The 14,771-nt window shown below is 36.8% G+C and overlaps 4 protein-coding genes across 4 annotated transcripts in view; 3 read left to right on the forward strand and 1 right to left on the reverse strand.

The window, feature by feature from the left end:
• LOC105222775 (uncharacterized) overlaps nt 1-14,771 on the reverse strand; it is a 112,649-nt gene that overhangs the window by 80,717 nt on the left and 17,161 nt on the right. The window contains exon 14 of the transcript XR_007422469.1: nt 5,408-5,484. The gene's annotated coding sequence lies outside the window, so the exon portion shown is untranslated. The remainder of the gene's footprint in view (nt 1-5,407; nt 5,485-14,771) is intronic.
• Nucleotides 359-3,141, forward strand: LOC105222793 (uncharacterized). The gene is made up of 3 exons (XM_011200267.4): nt 359-708; nt 807-1,092; nt 1,153-3,141. The coding sequence occupies exons 1-3, from the start codon at nt 577-579 to the stop codon at nt 2,934-2,936; spliced, it is 2,202 nt and encodes a 733-aa protein (XP_011198569.2). The 5' UTR covers nt 359-576; the 3' UTR covers nt 2,937-3,141.
• Nucleotides 7,615-9,487, forward strand: LOC105222779 (uncharacterized). Its single transcript, XM_011200251.4, has 2 exons — nt 7,615-7,794; nt 7,896-9,487. Exons 1-2 carry the CDS (start codon nt 7,726-7,728, stop codon nt 9,297-9,299), a joined length of 1,473 nt encoding a protein of 490 aa, XP_011198553.3. The 5' UTR covers nt 7,615-7,725; the 3' UTR covers nt 9,300-9,487.
• LOC105222777 (chorion protein S36) lies at nt 11,401-12,761 on the forward strand. Its single transcript, XM_011200250.4, has 2 exons — nt 11,401-11,536; nt 11,677-12,761. Exons 1-2 carry the CDS (start codon nt 11,495-11,497, stop codon nt 12,652-12,654), a joined length of 1,020 nt encoding a protein of 339 aa, XP_011198552.2. The 5' UTR covers nt 11,401-11,494; the 3' UTR covers nt 12,655-12,761.

Raw genomic sequence — 14,771 nt, forward strand, 5'->3', positions numbered from 1 at the left:
TCATGAAATTAATTTTAACGGATTACGAGAAATAAAAGAAAGTTTCTCTCAGCCACGTGCGCTTAGTATTTCATGTAAGAGTTATTTACTATTTTAAATAAATATCTGCTTATTCTATATTTTTCCTGTTTTCTTTCATTACAGTCAGATGCAATGCATGCAAAATGAGCCAACATCTCAGACGGACAAACTTGAGTTCTGGCACTTCCGAATTTCACTACAAAATAACCAAAAATAAACCGTATAAAAAGCGTGTGTACTTGAAAAAAATCGTTGAACTCAAACACCATTCACCACATAAGAAGCGTCGTGCCAGAAGAGCACAGCTTTCCACCAATTACCGGACTATGGTATTATTTCAGCGCACAACACAACGTGCGATTTGTGAAAACTCTTCTTGCCCATGCGAACAAGCGGGAAAGGTCAAGTGAAATTGGAAGCAACACTTTGAACACATTTTACATGTCAGAAGTCACAAACACGACGAATTTAAAAACACAATGCAACGTCAAATATTCAAAATAGATTTAAACCATTTCCATCAATTAGTAGCGACTAGTTGTGATTTATATAAAGATGAATTTACCGGACGGTAAGCAGTTAGTACGTGAAAGTTCCGGTAAACTTGAAGAGCCACTTTGTAGTAAACGAAAAATGGGTTTGCACGCGAAACTAGCGTGGATCGCATTGTTTTTTTGTCTGGGTTTGGTAAGCTGACCAACAACTACAAAGCCAAACTAAAATATAGAGTAATGGACTAATGGACTGTTTTTGCTTTTGTGAAATTCCCATAATACACAATGTAGATTGCTTTGGCCCACTGCATACCGGTTGAAGTCATCTATACCGGTGAAGGCTGTGACTGCCCATCGAAATTGGACTTTTCCGTGAATGTGCCGAGAGTTGCGAAACCGAAGAAATGTCATACGCCTTATGAATACGGTTATAAAGTGGAAGTACCGCGTCAGACAAAGGCGAAAGTTTCGTACAGTATTGATTTCTCGGTCGAAGAACCACGCCCACCGAAACCTACTAAGCCATCCAAATTGAATTTATACGCCAAGGTTGATCGTGTGGCGATCAATAAGGGCGGTGAGTTAACGAATGTGCATGTGTATCTATGAAACAATTGTAACAATTACTTTCTTGAAGATTGTGAAGATAGTTATGCCGCGTCATCTGCGCCGTCCACCTGCCGTTGTGGACAATGCGGCATCTCCAAGCCGTCCTATAGGTACGTATTTAATGATATGGCCACCCCATCACTACCCTGCAAATGTCGGCGACCGAACTGCAAATGCAATCTGAGTCGCGCGCAATCAACTCCATTCTCGCCAAATGCGATTTTTATGGGTAAACCATTTAGTGATTTGATGTCAACGCCAATGCTCCTTGCAAATGGCGGTGGTGAAGGAGATGACGGATACGTCAATAACGGCAGTGGCGGTGCGGAGGTTGGCGCTGTGAATATACGACGTAAACGCGATTTGCATCGCACCCTGTTCGGATCACGTAAGGCTACCAAGGAGCGACCGAGTCGTTTTGTCAAATTATATCACAAGAATTTGGCCGAAACACCACGCCGCTTATTCGACTTTGAGGAACGGAGCAATAGACAACAGCGCCGTCAACAACAGCAAAGCACACAGAAGAAACCGAAACGTAAGGCGAAGAAGCCACGATATACACATCCACGCTCACGTCTTGTGAAGCGTGACATCAAGGGTGAGTACGAACTGCTAGAAAAGGAACGTGAGCAGATGGATCTGACATTGCCTGAAATCATACAATTTATGCCCGAAACATTGCAGCCCGATTTTAAGAGGGGTCAATGTTACTTCGGTTGCGGTACACAACACTCCCATCAGACCAAGTCAACCCAAAATAACCCCAGCACGAACATCAGGACAGACAGCAATCCAAACAGCTCCACGGAATACAGCACGCTAAGTCATGAAATCAACACAGACCAACCGGACGTTACTATTACATATACCGATACAAATACCAGCAAAGGAGACAACATGGCCATAAATATGGATATGGATTCGAACGTAGAAACAGATGCGGAAAGTACACAGCCGAAACAGAGTGAAAAGGAGACCACGGTTCAAGACAGCCTTCTCAAAGAAACCAATGACTCTACAGCAGAAAATTCCATCGGCTCCTCATACAAAAAACGCAATGCAGCTAACTATTACAGCGGTAGGTCAACGTCAACGTCTGAGTCAGCTTACCCCGAATGTGAAATGTGCTTGTCCGCATTACAAAAGAAAAGAGCTTATCGCGCACATTCGCCAACAACGCCACCGATTTCCACTAACCCAAATTATAAGCCGCCACAACAGTCATACCCAAAAACTGTCAATTCAGCAGCGCCGCAACATTCCAAACCGATGTACAAATTACCAACAACAGCGCAACATTACATTAACGATTATTTGGGTCGTAATTACTTAGAAAATAATGGCGAATTGCATGGAAAGACCACGATAATATCGGTACCAGATCCACTGGATCACAATGCTACACCACTGCGCTATGCTGGCGATTTGGAAACACCACCACAGACCTACGCCAGTCAATCATATGGTGCGCCGCCTTCTAATCACGCTCAAAACTATCCAGTGCAACATATTACTGACCAAGAGTTAGATAAGATAATTACCGACATCATTTATAGACATCCAGAATTTATCGACGCTACAAAACACTATGGTGGTGCATTAGTAGATCCAGAGCCATGGCAAGAGCAAGAAACACTATCATTTTTTAAGAAGCTTATCGATGGCCGTCTGAGCCTGTGGTTTGACCAAGAGGATACGTCCAGTCCACATCAACATAGTACAAGCTACAACAGTAATATGCATGATTACGCTATACCGCAGCTGCACGACCTCCTACCGCCGCTGTTACCTATATCCACCAATTACTAGGATATATTCTCATCAATTTGGTTTAACAAATTTTTCGAAAACTTCTCAAAAAGAATCTGTAATTTCTAAACTGTAGTCGTAGTTGTAAAAATGTATGTGGAGCTGCATAATTAGTTTTAATAAATTATACCCAGCAATGTTATTATTAAGCATAAATACCTTTAAGTTTTCACTTAAGCATTTCATTGTTTTCTTGTTCTCTTTCTTGTAGCTATGAACAAGCGGGTTACTGATTTCGCGATTAGCTAAAGTACGCACAGTGCGTAGACCTTTTTTAAAGAATGTGTGCAAAATTTTTCACAATAAAAGTTTTTTATAATAATTAACTAATTTTAGAAGCGTATAAATTTCAATTTATCAATGGTACCATTTATGATTTTTAACAGGTTTCTAAAACGTCACATTAGTGATTTTGTTACAAAGTTTTTACATTTTGATATTTTTAGTGTCTTAATTTCATAGTTTCATGGTATGTCAAATAATTTGGTCTTAGTACACATTTTTGAGGTATCGAAATTTTAGAGGGTTGAAACTTCTTATAATCATAGAAGTTCACAGTATTAAAAAAATTATACTTCATTTTTAATTTAAACAAGTTATCGTGCTGAGAAGTTACAAAGACTTGGTTATAATAACAAAATACAATGACAGGTCTTTATAGCACATGTACAAGGAATATTTTCTTATAATAATGAAACTTTTTTTCTAAAATGAGAATTTTATAATAGAACACATTTTTGCTTCGGCTACATCGAAGCTATAATACCCGCCACAGGTCCATTTCTAACAGCAACTAAATGTACCTTCAACTAAACCAGAAAATGTAAAGGGTTTGCAAGCAATGGAAAACGTTTTGTTAGACTTTTTCAGCCACGTTTTTCTGCAACCTTACAACCTGTTGCTACAGAGTATAATAATTTTGTTCACTAACTATTATCTAAGCGAGGTATATAGTATATAGGGTTATATATATATAAATAATATATGTTTAAATAATTTGGCTCAGGGGATCGCAGTAGCAAGGGGCAAAAAAGTTTGAAAAAGTGGTCACGACAATGCCTTCTAAGTAACTAGTTTAATGCACATATTTTCTAAACTAATTAAGCCACAATAACTAGATTCGCCCACCACAAATCTTATAAGAATTCTTATCGGCTGTGTAAAAGTCGGAAAATAACGCCGCTTACGGTAAAACGGTACTGTTAAAAACTACTAAAAGCGCAATAAATCGATAACTAAATAGACCGGAGATTTAAATTTTACTTTGAGAGGCTTTATGGATCCGACCGACTGATTTTGACAATATATAGTACGTGGCATTCTTCTTATATTCTTATATCACAGTGCCAATATGGTCGGAATCGGACGACAATCACACCTACTCCGTTATGCACACATACAGTTTAAATCCTTGATTCTTTCACTTTCCAGAACACAAATCAGGAAACAATTAATACAACTGAATAAAACTTTGCACGACTAATGCCTTAAGTGTATGTCACCTTATGACCAACAATTTTTCAAATCCAACAAGAATACTTCAAGCCTCTATGTACTGAATATTTCGTCATCCGTGTCTATATTGACTTTTAACCGAAAATATCGGTCAATGTGTGAAATATATAATTGAAATTCAGGGATAATCCTTTTCTGACAATGGTATGTCTGTATGTCAAAAATGGGTTGAATCGGGTCAATACTTCCCTTAGCCCCCATATATTTAATATAAAGATTTTCGAACTCTCGGGTTTCTGCATATATGTATGTGGTTCTTCAGACATTTTCACAATGAAGCAATAACCAATCTAAATACATGAATTAAAAAGCAAGTATGTAGTAAAAGTGGACATATTCTAATAATTTAGTTTACTATAGAGCATTGTTTTTAGTGACTTTGCTTATATTACACAATTAAGGTCTAAAAACTGTTGGAAGTGCTCCAATATGAATTATCGTAATATTTTTAAAGGCCTTATAACGTGAATATGGACGCCAGAAATATATAGTGTACTGAAGAAAGAATTGACATAGGTCGGAGAAAAGACAATTACGGTTGGACATTTATTAGCAGATGTAAACCACATTTGGTAATATTTTAACAGGAAATCTCCAAGCAAAATGTTCAGATGGGACCATTGTAGCATATAGCAAGCTGACCGATCAAAATCAAGATTTTCATGGAAGTATTTTTTGTTTGCTATCAAAACACTTCGTTCGAAAAATATTTATTCTTTTAACAAAATGTTGTATAAAAAAGTTTCGTACTAGTAATATTGAATAGAAGAGTAGAACTCTGTCACATCGTGATAATATATTCATTGCTAAACTTGGAAGTGGTATAACCATTTATTGTGGTTTTTCATTTTTGCTTGCTCGAAATTGAAATCAACTCAAGTCTTTTAGTTTAGAAAAGTACTAGCATAATATTGAAATAAATATAATGATTAATAAAATATAAAATATTAACTTACCGCACATTTTATAATAAGATGCTATGTTGTAATAGTCGAACAAATTGAAAGCAGATCTTTAAATTTTTACACTGGGTCTAAAATAGAGAAAATAAAGGAACATCAATGATTAAATAATAGCATTTGACATTGAAAAGTGGTAAATGGAATAAGCTAGCTTGTACTATTTAATGTAACATTTTGATTATCGAAATTAGCTCAACGTAAAGACTGAAGCACCGACTTCTTCAAGTATGTCATGTGTATAAAATAGTACTTTTCTTATTTTATTAGAATGAAGAGGTATAATCTTATGACAAAACAAATATGGATTAAACCTCTAAGGATTAAACTTTTTATTGAAAAAGCTTAACCCACCTTTTTAAAATCAATTTGAGGGGATGTATACACATGTAATAAGAAAACATTAGAAATTGGATTTATACTTTTGCGTATATATTGGATTGTCAAAAAAGTCTTGCGGTATTTTCGCTAGTTGGCGCTGAAAGCGCGTAGTTCTAGTTAGTCAGGTCATGCTATACCTTTTTGGAAAGCTCATTTCACGCGCTAACTCGTGTTTGATTGATTGTCGTTTCTTTTAAGTCGTTCGTGAGTTATAGCGTCGTAAACATGAAGCAAAATAAAGAGAAAATACAGCATATTTTACAGTACTACTACGATAAAGGCAAAAATGCATCTCAAGCCGCCAATAAAATTTGTGCAGTTTATGGACCCGATACAGTTTCCATTTCCACCGCATAACGATGGTTTCAACGTTTTCGTTCTGGTGTAGAGATGGTCGAAGATGCTCCACGCTCCGGAAGGCCTGTCGTCGAAAATTGCACCGGCATAGTAGCAGCCGTAGCATCGCTCAAGAGCTGGGCATGAGTCATCAAAATTTCATTTCAATTTCAATAAAAAAAAATCAATAAAAATACCGCAAAACTTTTTTGACAACCTACGTAATATAAAATTTATGTACGTTTTATACTCTTACATAATTTGAAGTTGATTCGGCATAAAGTCTCGGAGATATGCGAGTATTTGTAAGATTTTTTTTTACTTAGTGTAATCGGCTTCCAAAACTTATAACGAGTTTTTCTCGAAAGCTGTTCCATTGACCGCTCGAATTGATATATTTCCATCATCTAAAGGGTTATATGCATATGTATGTACATATATAAGTCATAAGGATGACGAGTTGAAATCGGAGTAATTGTCTGTCTGTCCATCCGCTCAAGCTGTAACTTGTACACATGTTTCAAGGCACCATACGTATTTTATATACGGTATTGTAAACGGGCGTAATGCACCACAAATAAAGAACTAAAATTTGACACAACTAACCACAAAAAGGCAGCTATATCTCTCAAAATTACACAGTACAAATCTTTCCGCCTTGATTGTTATGGAAATAGATTACAACATTTGAAGGTATTTTGCTTAACGGTTTTCCTACAAGAGTATAAAATGTTCGGTTACACCCGAACTTAGTCTTTCCTTACTTGACAAAAATAATTTTGACTTCCTGAAATAAATTTTATCACACAAAAACTGTTTTTCGGGGAAGAAGCCATTTTGTCAAAACTAACAATTCTGACTAGAGCTTCGATTATTATTTGTATAAGGTAATAAACGAGAAAAATCTTCCTCAACACAAACACCTTTCTTCGGATACCCACTTCAAAAATCAAAACAATCAAAAGAACATCTTATGACATCTACAGTTATTGCTTTAAAGCCAACTCGGTAGAGTATACTGTACAGACTTCTTAGATATATTATATGATATGTATATACACATGTATAACAATTCATGCGGAAACATTTGTTTTATCTGCTTGCCAAATCAAGAATTAAATTAGAGTATTTTTTGTGCCAAATTTAGTTGTTGCATAATATTTACACACCGTACGAATACGTCTGCAGACAATTGTATACAATTATATGCGCAGCGAAGGCCATTATGCCTAAATTTACGGAAGAATAAAAATGCTCGATTTACAAGCGAGAATTATTCAACAATTCCAAAACAATAACAATTGTGACTTCAAACCATACACAGTAACCCAAGAAAAAAGCCATCACAAGCACGTCTGCTTAGGGAAAAATGATATTGGAGAATGAAAGTGAAACGCCAGAACTGAGTAAACGTGGGGAAAAAAGTGGCTTTTGCTCCGTTGTGAGATTTATGCTTTGAGATGCAAATCAATTCAGATATTTAAGACAATACTTGATAGCGATTTGGTTCAGTTGGAAATATGAAATTGGACTGAGCTAAAATCAGTTGTTGTTTTTTTTTTGCTTTTAATTTTCTTGCTGCGGCACAAGAGAAAGCTATGAAGGCCGTGCGTGGTGAAAGCGCGTGGCGGTTCTGCATCGTTTTGGTGTTTCTGCTGGTGCGGCATGTAAGTGTGTAACTGAAAACAAGAAATGGTGTATATTCAGTTTATAAAAAATATTGTTTAATTAAGTTAAAATTTACCTATCATAAATTTCTCCACTTCAGTCCAGCGCTTTGAATGTCAGCAGCGTTGAAACTTATACACCAGCCAAAAGTAGTGATGATAAATATGATTTCGTTGATGTGGCGCAACAGCACGGTGAAGTCAGCGAAAGTGAGACGGGACAGACATCACGCTTTTTCACTTCCGCTGATGTGGATGAAGCGTTTTGGCTAGAACATTTAGGTGAAGATTTCAAGAATGCCATACATCTACAGGTGGGCGGTGAAGAACGCTGTAATGGTGTCTTCAATATGAGCGAAAATGGCGCCGCTTACAAGGTTCAAGATGAGTCCATAAACAAACCAGTGTTACAAAATGACGTTAAGGCACCCAAAAGCGATGATAAGACTACCGAGGAAAAGAGTAAAAAGAAAGCAAAAGCTGATGCCACCAAGAAAGTACGAAAAATACGTCGAAAACAAAAGTCCGAGCCGAAAACAGAAAACGTTGCAACCACTGTTGAACCAACAACAAACAAAATCAATACGAAAAAAGAGCAAACTCAATCGGATATTACTACGAAGCAGCAATATGGTGGTACTGGTCAATGCTACAATGATGTGGTGGACAAAAACGATTACAAAGACGATTTGAAGAAATATAAAAAATTCCAACATATTAACATAAAATACGCACCTGAATATACTCAAACAACGAGCGAGAAGAAGACCCAATACCCAAATGACACATCAATACTGGATCAGACGCTTGAAGAAATGCCTGTTGTTGTTAATTTGCCCGAGTCGAATAAAATGATCGAATTGGAAACGAATGATGCACCAGTGGTGGTCAAAATGCCACCCGTGATATATCATCGTGAACCGATAAATGTTACAGATCCAGAAAACTATACAGACAACACACAAACACAGAACTCACAACCCCAAGAGGAACAGACACTTGTGGGAGCGCAGACACAGAGCGTAAATACACAATACACACAACATCCTTACTCTGCAATGACATATGAACAACAACAACACTATCAACAATTCGAACAGTACTCACCAAACACTAATTACGCACAAACACAACAACACACACAATATCCATTGCAAATGCAAGCCTCACACTATCCCACACAATACCAACAGACAACACAATATGACCAACAACCACACCCACAACAACAATACTCATCACCAACATCATACTCAGCACCGAATTATTACAATCAGGGTGTTTATCCACCCGATATGGGATCAATGCCCATGCAACAACCAAACGGGCCCTTTGCGACCAACAACATAATGAAATCTCGTTATACGAGTATGTATAATAAACGCTCGGTTCCTTCTTATGGTGAATACAGTATGCAACAGACACAACCGGCATCTACTCAACAGGAGTATAAGAGTAGCAGCGATAGCCGTTCAAATGGAGAGCTCTATCAAGAGGGCTTGTAGTGGCGTTAGCCTTAAATATTAAGTTATTTATCTAAATAAGTTCTTAAGTATGTAAGACTGAGATAATAAGCTAATAAATGAAAATATTTAAAGTGTGGAGTTCAAAATCGATCTTTGTAGGTCAAAAAAGAAAATTATTTGAGTTAATCTCACAAAACGTGAAACTATTACCTTTTACAAGTGCTGAATCGAGAGCGAAGGGTTTTAACTCTTCTAATATGAAAATCTTTGGGTCTTAAACGTTTATGCTGATATTTTTACATATTACATACATATTAGTTTTCAATAAAGTAATTTTTCCATGTTTTAAGCTATTTACACATTGCTTGCCGAAGTGCCATTTGCATTGGGGAAAAAAATTTGATAGAACTCAGTCATAGAGATGAATTTATTAATTTTGACATTTCTACTTACTGTAGTAAGGGTTCATGATATTCGTGTTTATATTAATGTAATTGAGACCGACGACAGAATTGTCTGCGGTAAGAATTCGGTATTCACTTGTAATGTACAGTTTGGTCTTCTATTATCGAGCAGAAGCTATGCGATTAAAATCTGTGTGAAACTCGGTAAAACTGCGACAGGGACGTTTGATATGATCAAGCAGGCTTATCCAGATGTTGCTTTAGCAAGTGATGTGTTTCGGTGGCACCTTTTTGAAGGATCTCGCCCAAAAAAAGGGAAAAATGAGCAAATCCTAGGTAAAAATTATGCTCATTCTCTTTTTTGACATCAAAGGCATCGTCCACCATGAAGTTCTTCCTCCTGGACGAACCGTCAACGCCAAGTTTTACGTGGAAGTCCTCAAGAGACTCAAACGAAGACTCAATCGGGTCCGACAAGACATCGCAGCCGATTGAAATTTGCACCACGACAACGCAGCGGCTCACACTGCCTTTCTTGTGAACAGCTGCCTAAGCAAGGCCGGCATCCCAACGCTCCCGGAGCCGACCTACAGCTCAGATGTGCCTCTCTAGACTTTTTTTTGTTTACTAGCCTGAAAAGGCCGATGAAAGACAAGCATTTTGAGACGATGCAAGCATCATGACCTTCGACTCTCAAGGCTATTCCAGAGAATGCCTTCCGTGACGCCTTCAAAGCTTGGAAATCGCGATGCCAACGTTGCATCGACGCAGAAAAAGCCTATTTTGAAAGGTTTTAAAGAATTGTAACGATTGGTTTAATACATTTTTTAAATCGACTCAGTCTTATTATTTTCCTGTATATACGAAATATAAATGTCAGAGAACATCTCTAATTATGAGTCTGTAGTGTTCACTGTTAGTAGTGGTGACCAACATAATTCCGAAAAACGACAAGCGAGGACACCCGACATAAATTTCAAACTAACTTCTGAAGACATTGCCGCAAGACTCATGGAAATCAGAATTGTCGGCTGACGTTTTCACTTCATGAGGAAACGAGACATTAGTCGTTTTCTTAGCAATACTTTACTTTGAAGAAGTAGTATTTTTTTCTTAAGTATCTGAAAAAAAAACAATTAATGAGAATTTGTATCTTCGAAAGATACAATCACGAATAATTTCGTTCTTTTTAGAATTTTGAAAAACATATGGTATTCGGCCATTAAATATTATTAAGAATTCAGCAAGAAAGCCTTCATAGACTTCAGGTGATATGATGATAATAGAAAATTTCAAAAGTATTTAAATGAAACTTGAAAATGTAATAAGTTAAATGATTCCTAGTATGTCATTGTCCACAATTTTATAAAAATGATTACTTCATCCTCATCCCGGCTGCTGACACCGCCTCCGTACATATGTATGCAGTAGCTTAAAGTTTAAAACAATTAAACCAAGTAGCTTAAAGGTAGAACTCCCTAGGCCTATTATTGGCGGAAGCCTCAACCATAGACGGCTTAACCAGAACCGATCATTGCTGCCATGTAATATTGACAAAATCCCCACTTTCTGTCGGTTGTGATTGCGATCTATTGGGCAACAATTTAACAGCAACCGCCATCGAGTTATCGCGTGCCACATAACTAATCTCCAATAAACTCTAAGCTCATTTCGATTGCGTTATTGGCATTTCACGTCTAAATCACGTACGACAAACCGAGTGAACTTCTCATATATAAAAGCTCAATAACATCTCCGGTACAAGTAGTATTACGACACACCACAGTGAACAGTCCATCGGAATACACAGATCAAAGAGATCATCAAACAATGAACTGCTTCCTATTCACACTTTTCTTCGTTGCCGCACCGGTACGTAAACAAGAATTACACATACGCACACATTTAGAAAGAACATGAAAGTTTTTGGATGAAGAAACGAAAACTCTAACACGAATTGTATTAGTGAAACTTCATGTTAATAATTTTTACTTTTCTCTTTCTACATAAAGCTCGCAACGGCCTCCTATGGTTCGGCTTCGGGTGGCGGTGGTGGTGCTTCCTACCTATCATCGGCCTCATCCAATGGTCTCGATGAATTAGTTCAAGCTGCTGCCGGTGGTGCTCAACAGGCTGGCGGTTCCATTACTCCTGCCAATGCTGAAATTCCCGTCTCACCCGCGGAAGTGGCTCGTCTCAGCCAAGTGCAAGCTCAATTGCAAGCGCTCAACTCCAACCCAGTCTATCGTAATTTGAAGAACTCCGACGCCATTGCCGAATCTTTGGCTGAATCTAACTTGGCTTCGAAGATTCGTCAGGGCAATATCAATATTGTTGCACCCAATGTAGTTGATCAGGGCGTCTATCGTTCTCTGTTGGTGCCATCTGGCCAAAATAATCATCAAGTGATCGCCACACAACCCTTGCCACCAATCATTGTCAATCAGCCAGCTTTGCCACCAACTCAAATTGGCGGTGGACCAGCTGCTGTTGTTAAAGCTGCCCCAGTCATCTACAAGATCAAACCATCGGTGATCTATCAACAAGAAGTGATCAACAAGGTACCAACTCCACTCAGCTTGAATCCAGTCTACGTAAAAGTATACAAACCAGGCAAAAAGGTTGATGCTCCCCTTGTGCCCGGTGTACAACAGAGCTATCAGGCTCCATCATACGGTAGTTCATCATACGGTGGATCATCATACTCAGCTCCAGCACCATCTTATGAGGCAGCACCCACATCATCTTACAATGAAGCGCCTGCTTCGTCATATAGCGCTGCTCCTGCTGCTCCATCTTATGGTGCTGCTCCTGCTCAATCTTATGGTGCTGCTCCCGCATCCTCATACGGCGGCGAAGCCTCTTATGGTGCTCAAGCTCAATCTTATGGTGCTGCTCCCGCTTCTTCATACGGCGGTGAAGCCTCTTATGGTGCTGCCCCAAGTAGCAGCAGCGGCTACGGCAGTGCTCCACAACCATCGGGCTATTAAACAATGCCTAGCTTAGAATTTTTTCAGTCATAATTTTTTTTTACATGTTTTATACATACGAACTTTTGTCCTGTTCGACAATGAAAAAATAAAAAAGCTTTTTTCACACGAGAACCATTGTTTTTTTTTTTTAAGGTTAATACTTATCATTTCAATAAAATGTAGGTTAAGAAACAGCCAGCCAGAAATTGTATATGGAATGCGAAGTTTATTTGCGAAGGAGTAATATTTTCGGACCTTACAGTTACCGTCTTAGAATTTACTGGAGACTTTTCTATTATACATTTTTATATTGAAATATTTTTTCTTTCAAAATTACATTTGTACAGATGTATGTGTCAGACAGATTTCTATATATATTATAAATTAATATTGAGGGTTGTTGTGAAATCTACCAGGTTGAAATAAGAATTCATACTAACAATAAGTTTTAGCGGTTATCATGAATTCTGATATTTTTGGTTTGATCTTTCCATCAAAATTTTACACACAATTTGATCAGTTTTGTTTTTAGAAACTATCGAAGAAGCTGTGGGGCGATAGATTGAAAATATAACGTTTTAATTAATTTCGATTTACCTTTAACTAGGGAAGTACCTGAAGATGTTTCAAAAATCGATTTTTATTAATATTTTAATCAAAAGGCATGTGCTTTAAGAAGTTTAAATGAAAATCTCAAGAGTCGATCTTAGATATTGGAGCGGATAGGTCACTTGAAAGTGTTTGAAACCGCAATTTTTAAATGCCGTTTTGTCCAAATTATGACGGAAAAAGTAGTAAACCTTCATCCAGCTCTGATTTTAAAGAGCAGAAAAGCCTATTTTGAATAGACACGGACAAAAAAATTTAGGGGTGTTGTGGAATCCAAGACAGAATCGCTTAGCTGTCAGAATTGCAAACCAATTCTGATTTTCAATGGTGTCACAGAATCTGTTTGGATTTTCGTCTTTTCGCTCATACACAAAACCAAAATTCGAATGAATAAAGACGTATTTGGATGTTAAATTACGTTTTTAAATCTTCTTTAGATAATCGGATTTTGTTCCAAAAACTCAATAATTAAGACATTTCGTGTTTTATTCTTATGTTTTCCCCTATAGAAATAAAGATAAATTAATTCGTAATAATAAAATAACTTGATTTCTTAACTTACATTTCAAATCTGTGAGCGACTATCTTCTTGCTTTGTTTCTGATAGCAAAACTGATAAAATTGGTTTCCGTGACACCCAAAACCGATACAAGTTCTGTTTCGAACATCAAACCAATAATATCCGAGTTAATGACACCTACTACTTTTTTATAGATTTCAATTCTGATTCCGACAACTATCAGGTTCCACAACACCCCTGATTAATTTTAAACGAAAATAATTAGAAACTTTTGCAAAAAATGCTTTTGAAGCCTCATTTTCGTTTCTATTGCTGAATCTAGGAAAAAAAAACTCTCAAGTGAAATAAGATAGATTTGGTGATTTCAGATAAAAAATTAAAACAGAAATTAAGTATTTTAAGGGGGTTCACGAAACGTGTTAAGTCAGTTTTGACCATTATGATTCCGCTAAAATTCCCCAAAATTTTTCATTTAACTTTTTCATTACTTTCTTCGCAAAAATATTTTTTTTTCATTTAGTGTTCAAAATTTATAAAATTCCGAATATTTTAGTATGTTAATATTGTCCAATTAGCGACTCAGTTGATTGGAATATTGGAAACGAAGATCCAATCTGATTCCGTAACACCTTTGAAATCAATATTGGTTTACAGTTCTGATAACTATGCAAAACTGACTTGACTAGTTAAGTATTAATGATCAAAATTTTGTATTCTACAAAATCTCAAGCTAAGGTTAAAAACCATACGTTTGAATTGTTGATACTTGCCTTGAAAACAATTCAATTATTGAGACAACCTGGTTTAAAATGTGTATTTAAATTTTCCAATTAAAACAAGTATGTAGGTTTGTATAAAAAATCACTTTTTGAAGTATTCGAAAATTTTACTCGAACATTGTCATTTCTGCTTAAATTTCCTTTATTAACGTTTTTTGTTTCGATTCACATCAAAATTTGTACCTCCTGATCAATAAAAGCAAAATACAATCTACAAAAGTCTCTCT

The sequence above is a fragment of the Bactrocera dorsalis genome, chromosome 4, assembly GCF_023373825.1.
Source record: "Bactrocera dorsalis isolate Fly_Bdor chromosome 4, ASM2337382v1, whole genome shotgun sequence".
Lineage (NCBI taxonomy): Eukaryota > Metazoa > Arthropoda > Insecta > Diptera > Tephritidae > Bactrocera > Bactrocera dorsalis.

Coding starts and splice junctions, on each gene's coding strand:
- LOC105222793 (XM_011200267.4), top strand. CDS start 577: ATGAATTTACCGGACGGTAAGCAGTTAGTACGTGAAAGTTCCGGTAAA. Junction 709..806: donor TGTTTTTTTGTCTGGGTTTG/GTAAGCTGACCA, acceptor TACACAATGTAG/ATTGCTTTGGCCCACTGCAT. Junction 1,093..1,152: donor TGTGGCGATCAATAAGGGCG/GTGAGTTAACGA, acceptor ACTTTCTTGAAG/ATTGTGAAGATAGTTATGCC.
- LOC105222777 (XM_011200250.4), top strand. CDS start 11,495: ATGAACTGCTTCCTATTCACACTTTTCTTCGTTGCCGCACCG. Junction 11,537..11,676: donor TTTTCTTCGTTGCCGCACCG/GTACGTAAACAA, acceptor TTCTACATAAAG/CTCGCAACGGCCTCCTATGG.
- LOC105222779 (XM_011200251.4), top strand. CDS start 7,726: ATGAAGGCCGTGCGTGGTGAAAGCGCGTGGCGGTTCTGCATCGTTTTG. Junction 7,795..7,895: donor TGTTTCTGCTGGTGCGGCAT/GTAAGTGTGTAA, acceptor TCTCCACTTCAG/TCCAGCGCTTTGAATGTCAG.